We start from the raw sequence: 18,503 nt of genomic DNA, 5'->3' as shown, positions 1-18,503 counted from the left end.
TGTTGTTGCATGTATTGTATGTTGCAAGCATTCATGTTATTGGATAAATGGTCAGTCGTTGGGGAGCCTCAAATCCCATTATGTGGATTAGGTCGGTAGCTGATTTCAGAGGTGATGGAATCAATGAGAAGTTATCGGAGGTGATGGTAACGAATTGGTGGCTTTGATCCTAGGAGGTGAGGATCGAAGTGGTGAACCTGAGTGTTCACGTATTGGTACCACATGCATTGAGTCGAGTTGTTGAGTCTCATTGCATTGTACATTTGTTGTATTTGTTATTGTGTGGATGATATATTATGTTGTTATTATGTTGGATGATTATTATGTTGCTATTATGTTGTGAATAACTGCTATGTGGATTTATGTAGAATTGTGTTGTGGAATGGGTGATGTGCGTGTGATAATATGAGGCTGACTTATTATCATGTTTTCCTTTATATAATTATGATATCACACCCATTATGTTTGAATATTGCCTCCACGTGGGTAACGTGCAGATAATCCGCAGTAGGAGCTTAGATGTGAGTGGAAAATGAAGTTTTCCATTTTATTTTTGTATCGACGTCTGCTCTGATGTGTAACATCGGGGAATTTGGAACATTGTGTCTTTCGTTATATTTTAACGTTTATTATTATGACATGTTATGTTGATGTTGGATGTGTTTAGTTAACTGTTTAATATTGTTGTTCTGCTGCTATTTAATAAAAGTTAACATTCATACATGTAGTTATTACTACTATTTTTTATAAGGGTCAAGTGTTACATGTCTTTCCGATTGAGCATGTTGATTGTATGTTGTAGTGTAGCATCCTAAATTGCACGTTGATTTGTTTACTCTAATAAATGTTTTAATTTTTTATGGGGAAAATTTAGGGTGTTACATAGTCATTTAGAGTAGGTAGGCCTGGCCGACCAAGTTGTTGAGTCGATGTAGTGTGATAATTGAATACTGTCGATGTTGTCTCTTTAACCATTATTATTATTGTTGATGTGAAATAGAAAATGGCTGGAAGAAATGTCACTGCTATTGCTACTGCTTTGTAAGTTGTTGTTCAGGTTGTGCAGAATCAGCCTAATGTTGGTAGGAATGATGAGTTCTGACATTTAGGGAAGTTCTAGAGGAACAATCTGCCTACTTTCAAGGGTAGGTACGATCCTGATGGAGCGCAGACTTAGCTCAGGGAGATTTAGAGGATTTTTAGAGTGATGGATTTCTCTAAAGCACAGAAGGTGCAGTTCGATATGCATATGTTAGCTAAGGAACCTGATGACTGGTGGATAAACACTTGTCAGGTGTTAGATGTTGCAACTGAAGTCGTAACTTGGGTTGTGTTTAGCAGGGAATTTTTGAGAAAGTACTTTCCTGAGGATGTTCGTGGGAAGAAGGAGGTTGAGTTTCTAGAGCTGAAATAGGGTAACTTGTCAGTTACTGAGTATGCTTCCAGATTTGTGGAACTTGCTAAGTTCCATCCTCATTACAGTGAGACGACTGTTGAGTTCTTGAAGTTTATCAAATTCGAGAATGGTTTGCATCCTGAGATTAAGCAGGAGATTAGATACCAACAAATTAGGAGGTTTCCACAGTTGGTGAATAATTGTAGAATTTATGAGGATGATAGTAAGGATCAGTCGGCTTACTACAAGGGGCTGAGCGAGAGAAGAGGAAAGCAAAATTTGAATAGTAGGAAGCCATATAATGCTCCAGCTGATAAAGGTAGACAGAGAGATACTGATGGTAAGAGGCAAGGTGGGGGAGGTGTTCCTACTCATCTTAAGTGCTATAGGTGCGGTGAGTTAGGTCATCGTGTCAGTGAATGCAAGAATGATGTGAATAAGTGCTACAAGTGAGGGAAGCCAGGACATCTGGTTGCTGATTGCAAAGAAAATATGGTGACTTGCTACAACTGTCGTGAACCAGGACATATCAACACCCATTGCCTGAATCCTAAGAAAGCTTCAATTGGAGGAAATGTGTTCGCTCAGACGAGGACTCAGACTTCCGGTGATGACAGGTTAATCAGAGGTATATGTTATATCAATAATATTCCTTTAATTGTTATTATCGATACTGGTGTTACTCAATATTTTTTTGTTACTGACTGTGTCAAAAGGCTAGGCCTTTTTGTGTCTTCTATGAGTGGAGAAATGGTTATCAAAACTCTTGCTAAAGCTTTGAGGACTACTACTTCAGTTTTTTTTTGAATCGCCCTCTATTAATCATTGATAAAGATTTTAGCATTGACCTTATTTGCTTGCCATTGGATAATCTTGATGTTACCTTAGGGATTAACTGGTTGGAGTTTAATCATGTTTATATCAATTTCTATAACAAGATAGTGCGGTTTCTTACTCCTGGTGAGGAGGAAGAAGTTGGTTTCTTGTTTACTAGAGAGTTGGAGGAGCTTTTGGAAGAGGAAGCTCGGGTGTTTGCACTGTTCGCGACATTATCTGTTAAGAGTCAGGCAGTGGTTGATGAATTGCAGGTAGTACGGGATTTTCCAGAAGTGTTTCCAGATGACATTTCTAATGTACCGCCAGAGAGAGAGGTGGAGTTTTCTATTGAACATGTATTTGGTATCAGACTTGTTTCTATGGAACCATACAAGATGTCTGCATCAGAGTTAGCAGAGTTGAAGAAACAATTAGAAGATCTTCTAGAGGAAGAGATTTGTGAGACTAAGTGTGTCGGCTTGGGGAGCTCCGATGTTGTTGGTATAGAAGAAAGGCAGTAACATGAGGTTATGTGTGGTTTACCGTTAGTTGAATAAAGTGACGATTAAGAACAAGAATCCACTTCCGAGAATAGATGACTTGATGGATCAAGTCGTGGGTTCACGTGTGTTTAGAAAAAATTATTTGGGGTCAGGTTACCACCAGATCATGTGAAGGATGAAGATGTACAAAAGACGACGTCTAGAACTCAATATGGACACTATGAGTATTATGTGATATCGTTCGGTGTTTCTAATGCCCCTGGAGTATTTATGGAGTACATGAATCATATCTTTCATAATTACTTGGATCGTTTTGTTGTGGTATTTATTTATGACATTCTGATATATTCTTAATCAGAAGAAGAACATGTTGAGCATTTGTGAGTTGTGTTGCAAGTGCTGAAGGAGAAGAAGCTTTATGTTAAGTTGTCGAAGTGTCAAATATGGGTGAAAGAGGTTAGCTTTCTTGGTCATGTTATTTCAGGTGGTGGTATTGCTAGGGATCCATCCAAAGTAGACGCAGTTCTACAATGGGAGGCTCCGGAGTCGGTGACAGAGATTAGAAGCTTTTTGGGCTTGGCTGGTTATTACCGCAGGTTTATTGAAGGCTTTTCCAAGTTGACACTCCCGTTAACTCAGTTGAACTGCAAATGTAAACCGTTTGTATGTGACATTTGTTTTGAGAATAGTTTCGTAGAGTTGAAGAAAAGGTTGACTACAACTCCGGATTTGATTTTACCTGAAACCGAATGAACTGTTTGTGGTGTATTGCGATACATCATTGATGGTTTTAGGGGGTGTGCTAGTGCAAGATGGCAAGGTTGTGCCTTATGCTTCAAGAAAGTTGAGGATTCATGAGAGAAACTATCATACTCATGATTTGGAGTTGGCTGTAGTGGTGCTCTTGTTGAAAATTTGGAGGTGTTGTATCTATGGTTCCATATTTGAAGTGTTTAGTGATCATAAGAGTTTGAAATACTTGTTTGATCAGAAGAAATTAGATATGAACAACGCGAATGGTTGGAATTCTTAAAGGATTATGACTTTGGGTTGAATTATCATCCCGGTAAGGCAAATGTCGTGGCAGATGCTTTAGGTCGGAATTCTTTGCATATATCTGCTATGATGGTTAGAGAATTGGAAATGATTGAATAGTTCAGAGACATGAGTTTGGTCTGTGAGTTGACACCACAGAGTGTGATGTTGGATATGCTGAAGATCGATAATGATTTTCTCAATAACACTAAAGAGGGTCAGAAGTTGGATGTGAAGTTGGTGGATTTGATGGTTGGAAGTAATCAGACTGAAAGTAATGATTTCAAAGTGGATGGACAAGGTGTGTTGAGGTTCAGAGACAAAATTTGCATTCCTGACAAAGCTGAGTTGACGAAGATGAATTTAGAAGAAAGTCATAGAAGTAGCTTGAGTATTCATCCAGGAGCTACTAAGATGTATCAGGATCTGAAGAAGATCTTTTTGTGGTCTGGAATAAATCGGGATGTGGCTCAGTTTGTTTATGCTTGTTTGACTTGTCAGAAGTCAAAGGTTGAACATCAGAAACATGCATGATTGATGCAACCGTTGGATATTCCATAATGGAAATGGGATAGCATTTCTATGGATTTTATGATGGGGTTGCAAAATACTTCGAGAGGGCATGATGCCATTTGGGTAATTGTTGATAGAATGACAAAGTCGGCCCATTTTTTTCCGATTAACGTCAGCTTTTCTATGCAGAAGTTGGCATATATATATATATATGTGTGTGTGTGTGTGTATGTGTGTGTGTGTGTGTGTGTGTGTGTGTGTGTGTGTGTGTGTGTGTGTGTGTGTGTGTGTGTGTGTGTGTGTGTGTGTGTGTGTGTGTGTGTGTGTGTGTGTGTGTGTGTGTGTGTGTGTGTGTGATATTATGAATTTGCATGGAGTTTCGTTGAGTATTATGTCAGATAGAGAATCAAGGTTCACTTCTATATTTTGGGAGAGTTTGAAGGAAGTTTTGGATTCGAAGTTGAGGTTGAGTTCAACTTATCATCCGCAGATCGATGGTCAGACATAGAGGATCATTCAGTCATTGGAGGACTTGTTGAGATCTTGTGTTCTCGAGCAAGGAGGTGCTTAGGATAGTCATTTCTCATTGATTGAGTTCACGTATAATAAAAAATTTCATTCTAGTATTGGAATGACACCTTTTGAAGCCTTGTATGGTCGAAAGTACAAGACACCTTTGTGTTGGCATGAGTCTGGTGAGAGTGTAGTGCTTGGACCTAAGATTGTCCAACAGACTACTAAGAAGGTGAAGCTGATTCGAGAGAAGATGAGAGCTTCGTAGAGTAGGCAGAAAACCAACCATGATAAGAGGAGAAAGGATCTCGAGTTTCAAGAGGGAGACCATTTATTCTTGAGAGTCACTTCGGTGACCGGTGTAAGACGTGCTTTGAAGTCGAGGAAGCTTACTCCTCAGTGTATTTGTCTGTATCAGATATTCGAGCGAGTTGGACATGTTGCTTATAGAGTGGCGTTGCTGATCACACTGAATTACGCCGTGTTTTTGACTTAGATTTCACATGTTTATTAGGACTTTATTATCATTTTGTTTGTAATATGCTCTCTTTTCTCTTGTTTTAAGATATTTAGCACTTTCGGACTCTTTTGGAAGAAACGAAGCAAAAAGACCTAAAATTAGGGTTTTTCAGCGAAATCACACACATGGCGTTGCACATGGCGGCCGCTATGGGAGAAGCCATGAGTCATCAGCTCTCAACTTGGAGGTAACCGCCACGTTCCCATGATCCACCCCATTTACACACATGGCGGGCGCCATGAAGGGATGAAGGGTGCCACCTTTGCTAATCACGTTCCCACTAAGGAGAAGTTGGAGGGCACCATGGTCTTTGCAAGCTGCTGAAATCCTCTATAAATAGTTCGTTCCATTTCATTTTCTAATCATCCAACTTAGTTTTACAACACTAAGCATATATTTATCATTTGTAATAGCGGCAATCCGTCACATCGGGGGGTCATCGCACCTTAGTGAGATTGAGTTGGGTCACTTCGAGTTGCTGTCGTCTTTAGCTTCAGGAGTCGGAGGTTTATTTTTGTACCAGATTTAAAGCCCTCCATTTGGAGCAGGTTCTTATTTATCGCTTTATTTATTTATTTCCCGCATCGCCTTTATTTTATTTATTTCCCGCATCGCTTTTTATTTTATTTATTTCCCGCATGGTTTTTATTTTATTTATTTCCCGCACTCGCTTTTATTTTATTTATTTTCCGCACTCGCTTTACTTTATTTATTTTCCGCACTCGTTTTACTTTATTTATTTTCCGCACTCGCTTTACTTTATTTATTTTCCGCACTTTACTCGCTCTCTACGCCTCACATTCTAAAACAAACTTTTCATCATGATTAACACCGTTGTGTTTGTTTGTGTTACCATGTTTGGCTAAATCTTTTAAAGGTTAGAATGCAAGGATCGCGGTTAAAGTAATGTTTCACATATTAAATTTGTAGAAATACTTTAAAGGCTGTTTTGATTTTTAACTTGAGTTTTCTAAAACAAACTTGGTTAGTTTTAATTATTCGAGGAGTGTGAAAGCACCCTGGCTTAGTAATTAGGAATTTTTACCACTTTAAGGAAAAACTATTTTTGAAACTGTTTTTGGACGCGTTGATAGATTTAAAATCAGGAAACTCCTTGGGTAAACTTTCCAAATCAAAATCACTTTTCAACTAAGTTTACGAGTCTCATTTCTTAAAAATAAGTTTACTACTTTAGTGTTCTGCACACCTTTTATAAGTGACAATAAGAGGCCTTAATTTAAGGGTAAACTCGGTTCTGAATACGCGAAAGCGACAGTTCCTGTTAAATGGATTCTTTTCAAGAGTAGAAAATATTGCCTCATAAGTAGTTCTATTTAGACAATCGAAACATCACTTAACTGACGTGAGATACATTCAACTTGTCATTACCTGCATTTATTATTTACCGTTATTTTGCAAACCCAATATCTCTTTTATACCGCCTTAGATAAATACCGTAACGATAGTAATCGATAGATTGACAGTTAGTCTCTGTGGGATCGATATTCTTTTATATTACTTTGACGTAATTCGTGCACTTGCGAATCAACATGATCATGTTTTTGGCGCCGTTGCCGGGGACCAACTTCGTCAAATTTCGTACCCTGTTGTTACACCGTACAGACTAAGGCATTATTAACCGGTAAATGTGAAGAACACGTAGTACCGTAAATTTAGTAGATCCTTTCGCGAAACCCGGACGTTATACTCGTGCACGCCTCTTACTCGTCTGAATTAAGAAAGCTATGGGCAAGAATCGCGATATGAGACCTCTTAAGGAATTCGCCCCACCCTGTGACGAGGAACCTAGTTCGAGTATAGTAAACCCCCTTATTCCTGCTAACAATTTCGAACTAAAACCGTCTTTGTTGCAATTAGTGCAACAAAACCAATACGTGGGTCTCGCAACCGAGAACCCGAATCAACATTTAAAAGTTTTTATCCAACTAGCCGACACCTTTAAATCTAACGACGCTTCACCCGATGCGATCCGTTTAAGACTATTTCCTTTCTCCCTTAAGGATAGAGCATGTTCATGGCTAGATTCACTTCCAGCTAATTCAATAACTACCTGGGAAGACCTTAGGAGAGTATTCCTTGCTAGATATTTCCCCCTAGTAAGACTGCTGTTCTTCGAAACCAAATAACTAGATTTGCTCAAAACCAAGGAGAATCGCTTTTCGAAGCTTGGGAGAGATATAAAGAGCTATTAAGAGTCTGTCCATACCATGGCCTAGAACAATGGTTGATCGTTCATACTTTCTACAATGGACTCCATTATAACACCAAGATGAGCATCGACGCTGCCGTAGGTGGCGCGCTGATGAACAAACCTTATCCAGAAGCTTGTGACCTAATTGAGGATATGGCCCAAAACCATTACCAATGGGGAACTGAACGAGCATCAATAGAGAAAAAGGAGACCCAAGGTGGAATACATGAGGTAAGCTCTCTAGACATGATGTAGACGAAAATGGACGCTTTAGCCCTTAGGATCGAACATATGTCTAAAAACACTAACATCGTGGCAGTAGTCCACATAGAGTGCGAACTCTGTGGATCTAAAGGACACGAATTGGTGGAGTGTAACCTTTTGAACGACCTGAACACCGACCAAGTGAACTACGCCCAAGGTAACCCATTTTCAAACACTTACAACCCTGGATGGAAGAATCATCCGAATTTATCCTATAAAAATCAGAACCCTATCCAAAATTATGCCCCTCAGAGATCGCAAGGTTATCAAGCCCAAAAACCAAACCAACCTATGCAAGTTGTGCCCCAGAAGTCTAACCTTGAGAAAATCATGGAGAGCTTTATATCGGGCCAGACTCAGCAAAATAAAGAATTCCTAAACCAGAACATCCACGTAAACAAACTTATAACGCAATTAGGAACCAAGGTTGATCAAATAATCACTCATAACAAGATGCTTGAAACCCAGATCTCACAAGTAGCACAAAACCAAGCCCCACAAACTACACTTGAAGGCCAATTTCCTGGACAACCTCAACTAAACCCTCGAGGGCAAGCTAACGCTATCTCGTTACAAAGTGGGACCGCTTACGAAGGGCCTCATAACCCAGCAATGAGCGAGTCCAAAACTTCTAAAGAAAACATACCTACCGACCGAGAAGAGGAACAGGAGGAACCCGAGAAACAAACCAACCAAGAAAGTGAAGCCAAGGATAAAACTTACAAACCACCAATCCCATATCCGCAAAGACTTAAACAAATCAAAGTCAATAACCAATACCAAAAATTTATAAAAGTGATAGAAAAGCTTCATGTAGAGATTCCTTTCACCGAAGCTATCACCCAAATTCCGTCTTACGCCAAATTTCTCAAAGACATCTTAACCAACAAACGTAGGCTCGACGATCCAAAACCCTTGGAGTGCAATTTTATTTCCGAGGATAAACTTGCTAAGAAGGAGAAAGACCCTGGTAGTTTTTCTATACCTTGCATTTTAGGGAGTCATGTGATCGACAAAGCTTTCCTAGACTTAAGCGCTAGTGTGAGTTTAATGCCCTTAGTTGTATGTAAAAGGTTAAACCTAGGAGAATTGCAACCAACTAAGATGTCCCTACAATTAGCCGATAGGTCCGTTAAGTATCCTGTAGGCATTTTAGAAGACATCCCAGTTAGGATCGGTCAACTTTATATCCTAACAGACTTTGTGGTCATGGATATCAAAGAAGACAAATATATCCATATCCTTTTAGGTAGACCATTCTTATCAACAGCCGGAGCTATAATAGATGTCAAAAGAGGGAAATTAACCTTCGAAGTAGGGGATGAAAAGATCGAGTTCATTCTTTCAAAATTCCTGATGGCACCAATTCTAGGAGACGCATGTTATGCGATCGATATCATAGATGAGTGCATAAGAGAATTTGATCAAGGAGAACCTAAGATCGAACCATTCCGAATGAAAAGGATGACGAGTTAGAGGAAACGGAACCTCACACTAACGAATGTCTGGATCTTACTCCATACCCTTCACCTAATTCTCAAAAACCAGCTCAAGAACTTAAGGAACTACCCAAGAACCTAAGATATGAGTTTTTGGATGAAGAAATGAACCGCCCAGTAATAGTTAGTGCCACCTTAAATCAAGACGAGACGAATCGACTCTTGAATGTTTTAAGAAGGTACCCCTCTGCCTTAGGGTACAACATCTCTGATTTAAAAGGTATTAGCCCATCCGTGTGTATGCACAAGATCTCACTAGAGGAGGATTCAAAACCTTCTAGAGAACATCAGAGAAGGATCAACCCTGTGATGAGCGAGGTGGTGAAGAAGGAAGTCCTTAAACTACTTGAAGCTTGTATAATCTCTCAGATTTTTGATAGTAAGTGGGTAAGTCCTGTACATGTGGTACCCAAGAAGGGAGGCATCACAGTCGTGCAGAACGAAAAGGGAGAGCATGTGCTAAACGCATAGAAGGCATATGGCGTATGTGCATAAATTATAGGAAGCTAAATAAGGCAACTAGGAAAGACCATTTCCCCCTTCCATTCATAGATCAAATGCTGGAGCGTCTTGCCAGGAACTCTTACTTTTGTTATCTTGATGGATATTCTGGATTTTTCCAAATACCCATTCACCCCGAGGATCAAGAGAAAACAATGTTTACCTGTCCTTACGAAACGTTTGCTTACAGACGAATGCCGTTTGGACTCTGTAATGTGCCAGCTACTTTCCAACGTTGTATGATGTCAATCTTCGCAGATTATCTCAACGGAATTATGGAAGTATTCATGGACGACTTCTCGGTGTGTGGATTAGACTTTAAAGACTGCCATATTAACCTTGAGAAAATCCTAGAGAGATGCGTAGAAGTTAACCTTGTGTTAAACTGGGAGAAGTGCCACTTTATGGTCAAAGAAGGCATAGTGTTAGGACATATAATATCTGAAAGAGGCATTGAGGTCGATAAAGCAAAAATAGAAGTTATAGAAAACCTTAACCCTCCTAAGACAGTTAGAGAAGTCCGTAGTTTCCTTGGACACGCCGGTTTCTACCGACGCTCATAAAAGACTTCTTTAAAGTAACAAAACCCCTGACTGGCCTTCTGATGAAAGACATTAAATTCATTTTCGATGAGAAATGCATCGAGGCCTTTAACCATTTAAAACAAGCATTAATTTCAGCACCCATTCTACAAACCCCGGATTGGACTAAACCCTTCGAAATAATGTGTGATGCTAGCTATTTCGCTATAGTAGCCATTTTAGGGAAAAGAAAGGATAAGAAACTACACGTAATATATTACGCTAGTAGAACCCTATATGCCGCTCAATTAAATTATACAACAACAGAGAAGGAACTCCTAGTTGTAGTTTTCGCAATCGATAAATTTAGGTCTTATCTTGTAGGATCTAAGATTATAGTCTATACAAACCATACAGCTATCCGTTACCTTCTGAGCAAAAAGGATGCAAAACCTAGATTACTCAGGTGGATCCTTTTGCTACAAGAATTCGACTTAGACATTAGAGACAAAAAGGAACAGAAAACGTAGTTGCGACCATCTTTCCAAATTAGAGCATTTAAAGCCAGATCATTTACCTATAAATGATGATTTCACCTATGACAGACTGATAGCTAAGATAGATACCGCTCCCCTTGAACCTGATAGAGACAACCTTGGGACGATTTCATAAATTAGCAGAGTATCATGGTACGTTGATTTTGTGAACTATCTAGCCGCTGATATCATACCACCTGACCTCAACTATCAACAGAAGAAGAAGTTCTTTAAAGATATAAGACACTTCTATTGGGACAAACCACTCCTTTTCAAAAGAGGAACTGATAACATATTTCGACGTTGCGTCCCAGAAGAAGAAGTCAGAAACATCATAGAGCATTGTCATTCTTCACCCTATAGTGGACATTCAAGCACATCCAAGACATACGCTAAGATCCTGCAAGCTGGTCTTTGTTGTCCGACATTATGGTGTGATGTCCATGCTTATATTGTCCGATGTGACCGGTGCCAGCACGCTGGAAACATCTCAAGACGTGACGAAATTCCTTTGAAGAACATCCAAGAAGTAGAACTATTTGGCGTTTGGGGTATTGATTTCATGGGACCTTTTCCATCTTCATTGGGAAACAAGTACATTTTGGTAGCAGTTGACTATGTGTCCAAGTGGATAGAAGTTATAGCCGCACCCACCAACGACACAAGAGTAGTCATTAAGATGTTCAAGAATAATATCTTTTCCAGATTTGGAGTGCCACGACTTGTCATAAGTGATGGTGGATCACATTTTATATCTAGGATATTTAATAAACTCTTAAGGAAATATGGAGTAAAACACAGAGTAGCAACACCATATCACCCCCAGACTAATGGTCAAGTGGAAGTATCCAACAGAGAGATTAAGCAGATCTTGGAGAAAACTGTATCAATATCTAGAAAAGATTGGTCTGAAAAGCTAACAGAAGCACTGTGGGCTTACAAAACTGCTTATAAAACCCCTATTGGAACTACACCGTACTAGTTGGTCTACGGGAAGTCATGCCACTTAACTTTTGAACTCAAACACAAGGCATATTGGGCCATCAAGACCCTAAATTTGGATTACCTAGCATCTGGCAAGAAGCAAATCCTTGATATTCACAAATTGGAGGAACTCCGCCAGAACGCTTACGAGAATGCCGTTATATACAAAGAGAGAACCAAAGCTTGGCACGACAAAAGGATTGTGAAAAAGGAATTTAATATAGGAGACTCTGTTCTCCTCTTTAATTCGAGATTACGTCTTTTTCCAGGTAAACTGCGTTCGAGATGGACAAGCCCCTTTGAGGTGTCCAAAATCCTAAAATCTAGAGCAGTTGAAATCCAGAACAACTCCTGTAATCCGTTCGTGGTAAATGGACAAAGACTGAAGCAATACCAAGGAGGTGGCATACCCACATAATGTCATGACCAAACTATGACCGACCCTCCAGTTCCTACCTCTAACATATAAAGTTCGAATCGTTAAGCTAACGACGTTAAACAAAGCGCTGCATGGAAGGCAACCCATGATTTCTTTTCCTTTACTTTTACTATTTTCAATTTTTATTTATTTTATATATATGTATATCTATGTGGAGACTAACAGTTATAATATTTGTGATTTCAGGTGTCCTCTATTTCTAATCTAACTTTTCAGGAATGGAGAATATCGATATTATGCCAGTAATCTTTCGTGACCCAGTTCAAGAGCAGCGCTACACCATGCTTTCACAGCGTCCAATACTGCCCACCAGATATCCCGACTTGAGCTGCGTGGAGGCATTAGGCATTGAGCCTAGTGTCAGGCATTTGTGAAATTAGTTGCAGTGGGATGAATACACTGATGTTATGCACGTGACTTACAGGAACCTGACTTTGGAGTTCCTGAACTGGCTTATCTACGAGCCTTATATTGGTCACGCCAGTGATGGAGGATACATTAACTTCAGGTTGTTTGGGGGAGAATACACCTTCAACCACAAGCATTTCGATGACTTGCTTGGTTTTCAGACTGCCTATGATGCTTCGTCTGAGCTCCCCATGAGCTACTTTCTGAGTCGAGACGTCGAGAAGCTTTGGAGCGATATTACGTGTGGAGGTAATCCTGACCCTTCCACCCAAATCTCTAATAAGATTCACAACCCTGCTTTCCGATGCTTCCAGATGATCATTGCCCACACCTTCCTGAGGAAGAGTGACCCTGATATGCATGTGAGTGCTGAAGAGATCTTCTTCATGTACTGTACCACTCAATCGCACCCGATAGACTGTGGAGCTTTCCTGATCGAGAGTTTATATCTTAATGCTCTCTCTGCTGCGAGCCCTATACATGTTGGAAGCACGGTGACTCATATAGCCTCATCCCTGGGACTCGATAGAAGACTATCTCACCTGACATCTTACTGCGGTTACACCTTGATGGATATTGATTTCTGTCTGGACCGTGGCCTCATGAGGAGATCTTCTTTCCAACCGAATCAATACAGGCTGTTAATTGAGGGTGAGACCATTCACTACTTCACTTTACCTGACCCTCAGGTGACTTGTGTTATTGATCAGGCTAACTGGGCCTACACCATAAAAGGGCAGGGAAAGACAATAGATGCGCCGAAGATCACACCGATCGGAATCAAAGTTCGCACCAACAATCCGAATCTCCAGACTCCGAGCATACAATCCGAATTAGTTAAGCTTCGCATGGAGCTTGTTGATGTTGCTTTGCAGGTTGAAGTATCAGTTGCCTCACACGACACTGAGACTGATATGCTACATGATGAGATCGCCGACCTCCGACGCCTGATCGCAGAGCTTCGAGGATACGAAGACGAAGAGACTCCACCATATCCCGAGCATTGATGCCATCATGAACCGAGAAATACCGTTTGAATTTCCCTATTTTTTCCGTTACTTATTATTCATGCCTATTTTTATTGTTTCCTCTGACATTATGCTTGCTTTATTTTTCCTGAGATCTCTGGACTCGTGAATTATTATTGACTCTTCATATATATATATATATATATATATATATATATATATATATATATATATATATATATATATATATATATATATATATATATATATATATATATATATATATATATATATATATATATATATATATATATATATATATATATATATATATATATATATATATATATATAATTATTATGTTTTTATGTCCATTTTGTTTTTTTATTTTTATTTTACTTTACTATTTTATTTTGTTTTATTTTGTTTTATCAAGCTTAAATCAAAAACAAAAAAAACAGCATTCATGGATACCTATATGCACCACCCTTTACAAAAAAATGAAGACAAAAGGACAAAAGCCCAAGTAGCAATGAGCATAGCGAGCCCAACCAAATCCGAAGACATGGCGGGCGCCATGACGTAACGGACAGATTTCCCTTTTTCACCATTTATACCTTCTTCAACCTCTCAAAACCCATTTTATTCTTCTCCCAACTCCACCAAAGTTCATAAAAAAAATTCCCAAGCTTCTCATTTTCACTACAAGCCATTACAATTTCCCAACTTCACTTCTCCATTTCTCCACCAAAAATCCATTAAACTCCATTTTTTCATTTCCTTTCTATAAATACTCATTTTTCTCTACAATTACCATTAATGGCCGGAATAGAGTTTAACAACATCATTGTTCTTGGAGGAAAGCCCGGTGAGCGACAAAACAAGATTTTGCAAAGATTACAAACTCGGGAGATCCTCGCTACCAGGTATGTCGACGAAGACTGTTTGTACACTCTAGGCACATACCATAGTGTTTTCCACATGCTTGATAATTTAGGATTACACAATATTTTCGCTAGTAAAGCACCCACCTACGATAGGCTCACTAGGGAATTTTTGAGTTCCCTAATTTACACTGTTTACCCCGGCACTGCTAGCACGGTAGGTACCGTCTGTTTTAGAATGTTTAATTTAAAATACGAGTACACTACCGATGCTTTAGCGGGTTTTCTCGGAATGCCTTATGGTGAAGGTGCCACTTGTGAGACGCCCTTAGATACTGAATGGGCACTCGAGGCATTTACTTTTTGGAACAAATTATCTAATGTGAATGTCACTTCCTTTGAAGGTGGCTTCTAATATTCATAACCTAGCCATACGTATTTTTAGATACCTTTTGGCATGTACTATATTTGGCCAGGAAAATTCTAACAAAGTAAATGCCCGAGAATTGCTGTTTTTACAGGGTTGCCTCACTAATCGCAGGATCAATCATGTTCCTTTCATGTTGGCCCATATGTCTGCCATCCTTAAAAAAGGAGGAACCATCTCTTTCGGTGGTTTGATTACCTCCATTGCTAGAGCGTTGAATCTACACGCTGAGTTAGCCACCTTGGAACCACTCCCTCACTGCACCATTAACTTGAAGTTTTTGAAAGATATAAAATTATGCAAGGTGCAGCGAGAAGGTGGTTTCTACCTCATGATACATGGTGCAACTATACCCAGTGTTGTCCTACCTTGCTCTCAGTGTACGGATGTGTGACATGTGAGGAACTGAACATACGATCTTGATGCTCCACCCTTTACCGGTCCTTTGCCACCTAACGTTCCTATGGACGATGGGCAAGGGACCGATGATGGGTATGACCGGCGCGACCAGTCACCGGCTCATGATATTCCTGCTGCATCACCTGCACACACCATACCTTCTTCCTCTAACCCTTTTGCAGGTACCACTCCCGGTTTCTACATCACCGAGGAGATGTGGCGCGAGCACTTGGCTCGTGAGGAAAGGCGTGACACCCTCCTGAATACCATAAACCAACAACTAACAGATAATATGAGTTTTATGGTAGCTTCCCAGCAGCATAGTGAGCAAGCACACTGGACTGTTACTAAGTCCTTGCTTGCGATCACTAACGAGCTGCAATGCCAGCGACAGGCTAATAAGCGTCACTTCGCTCTCATCGAGGCCACCCAAGGATCTCTCCTAGGTCGCTCTCAGCAGCTGCAGGAAGGACTTAGTACTCGAACCATACGTCGTCGACCCAGGCATCCTGACCAGGGCGGTGATGGTGACGGTACTGGTGCTCACCCCTAGCTCTCTCTCTCTCTTCCAGGTTACTCCTACCCTATCTCATATCGAAACATTGAGGACAATGTTCGGTTTAAGTGTTGGGAGGAAATTTTATCGCTTTTCATCTTTCCTTTATTTTTATTATTTTTTATCGCTTTCCTTTACTTTTTTTTTTTTTTACCGTTTTCTTTTAATTTTAGTATGTTTTATGTTTTAGTTGTTTGTTTTTCCTTTCAATAAAATAACATGTGTCTGACGAGTCATCTGTGTAGTGTATCCTTATTTCCCCAATTTCTTTAACCTTATCAAAAAAAAATTAGCCAAGAAAACAGTACATCTTGAACATTCAGGCTATAATACAGGTTTATAACAGGATGTAAAAGACTTGGGAAAACTTTTTCTAAAAATCGGTATTGTCTTAACACCTTAGGCTTCATGATTATAAGAGTCGATCCCGATACCCCATATGATGTAGCCCTAATTTTTGTTCCAAATAAGTCCTTAAGTAGTTTATCTTAGCAGTCAGCTCTGGCTTTAGCATGCTCTACGTAGGGGACTGATGAAAATAAGTGAATGATCACAAAAATTCATGCTTTGTTCTCAAATCGCATGAAAATCCGGGCTAGGTGACTCTCACACGGTCATTTAACCTAGCAAAATAAAAACATATGCGGAACATGCAGAAGAAAAAAATAAAAAAAATAAAAAGCTTATTTGTTTGTTGGTTCAGAGGTATCTGGTGCTGAACTTGGTAGGGTGGATTACGATCCAATCCCCCACAACTGCAAATTGGGTTGAATAAAAGGGTTACACCAACTTATGTACCGGAGCCCCCCCATGCTTAGAAAAACAAAATAATAATCCTATTTGTTTGTTGGTTCAGAGGTATATGGTGATGAACTTGGTAGGGTGGATTACGATCCAATCCCCCACAATTGCAAATTGGGTTGAATAAAAGGGTTATACCAACTTATGTACCAGAGCCCCATGCTTAAGATCATAATCACTAACCGATCACTTTACTATGAGTATGTACGGATAACGGGCTTAATATGATTGCACCTGAATGAAAAGGACTTTAAGAAAACGAAAAGAAGGCTTAGGCATGGTGGGGTAATGTGGATTGATTTGTATAGGAACGAAGCCTACGACCGCAATTGCGGGAAGTGTCACTACAATACCCTTAGTTCGATTCGTTAGTACCTATCGATACATTCCTTGAATGAACTCATAAGTATTTTTGCCTCAAATTAACTCTAGTTGATACTGATTTTCTTGCATAAACTATAAAGATTTTTGCTTGAGGACAAGCAAAGGTTTAAGTGTGGGAGAATTTGATCACACTGAATTACACCGTGTTTTTGACTCGGATTTCACATATTTATTAGGACTTTATTATCATTTTGTTTGTATTATGCTCTCTTTTATCTTGTTTTTAGATATTTAGCACTTTCAGACTCTTTTGAAAGAAACGAAGCAAAAAGACCTAAAATTAGGGTTTTTCGGCGAAATTACACACATGGCGTTGCACATGGCGGCTGCTATGGGAGAAGCCATGAGTCATCAACCCTCAACTAGGAGGTAACCGCCACGTTCCCATGATCCACCCCATTTACACACATGGTGGGCGCCATGAAGGGATGGCGGGCGCCACCTTTGGTAATCACGTTCCCACTAAGGAGAAGTTGGAGGGCACCATGGTCTTTGCAAGCTGCTGAAATCATCTATAAATAGTTCGTTCCATTTCATTTTCTAATCATCCAACTTAGTTTTACAACACTAAGCATATATTTATCATTTGTAATAGCGGTAATCCGTCACATCAGGGGGTTATCGCACCTTAGTGAGATTGAGTTGGGTCACTTTGAGTTGCTGTCGTCTTTAGCTTCAGGAGTCAGAGGTTTATTTTTGTATCAGATTTAAAGCCCTCCATTTGGAGAAGGTTCTTATTTATCGCTTTATTTATTTATTTCCCGCATCGCTTTTATTTTATTTATTTCCCGCATCGCTTTTATTTTATTTATTTCCCGCACTCGCTTTTATTTTATTTATTTTCCGCACTCGCTTTACTTTATTTATTTTCCACACTCGCTTAACTTTATTTATTTTCCGCACTCGCTTTACTTAATTTATTTTTCGCACTTTACTCGCTCTCTACGCCTCACATTCTAAAACAAACTTTTCATCATGATTAACACCATTGTGTTTGTTTGCGTTACCATGTCTGGCTAAATCTTTTAAAGGTTAGAATGTAAGGATCGCGGTTAAAGTAATGTTTCACATATTGAATTTGTAGAAATACTTTAAAGGCTGTTTTGATTTTTAACTTGAGTTTTCTAAAACAAACTTGGTTAGTTTTAATTATTTGAGGAGTGCGAAAGCACACTGGTTTAGTAATTAGGAATTTTTATCACTTTAAGGAAAAACTATTTTTGAAACTGTTTCCGGACGCGTTGATAGATTTAAAATCAGGAAACTCCTTGGGTAAACTTTCCAAATCAAAATCACTTTTCAACTAAGTTTACGAGTCTCATTTCTTAAAAATAAGTTTACTACTTTAGCATTCTGCGCACCTTTTATAAGTGACAATAAGAGGCCTTAATTTAAGGGTAAACTCAGTTCTGAATACGCGAAAG

At 39.4% G+C, this 18,503-nt stretch overlaps 1 protein-coding gene and 1 non-coding gene across 2 annotated transcripts; one reads left to right on the top strand and one right to left on the bottom strand.

Moving 5' to 3' along the window:
* Positions 1-1,003: 1,003 nt before the first annotated feature.
* On the top strand, positions 1,004-1,849 carry LOC127081684 (uncharacterized). The gene is made up of 2 exons (XM_051021911.1): positions 1,004-1,041; positions 1,447-1,849. Exons 1-2 carry the CDS (start codon positions 1,004-1,006, stop codon positions 1,847-1,849), a joined length of 441 nt encoding a protein of 146 aa, XP_050877868.1.
* Positions 1,850-7,424: 5,575 nt separating this feature from the next.
* Positions 7,425-7,531, bottom strand: LOC127089461 (small nucleolar RNA R71). The gene has a single exon (XR_007791054.1). It is a non-coding gene; the product is annotated as a small nucleolar RNA R71 (small nucleolar RNA).
* Positions 7,532-18,503: the final 10,972 nt, after the last annotated feature.

The sequence above is a fragment of the Lathyrus oleraceus genome, chromosome 5, assembly GCF_024323335.1.
Source record: "Lathyrus oleraceus cultivar Zhongwan6 chromosome 5, CAAS_Psat_ZW6_1.0, whole genome shotgun sequence".
NCBI classification, from domain to species: domain Eukaryota; kingdom Viridiplantae; phylum Streptophyta; class Magnoliopsida; order Fabales; family Fabaceae; genus Lathyrus; species Lathyrus oleraceus.
This window is presented reverse-complemented; position numbering and strand designations above follow the sequence as displayed.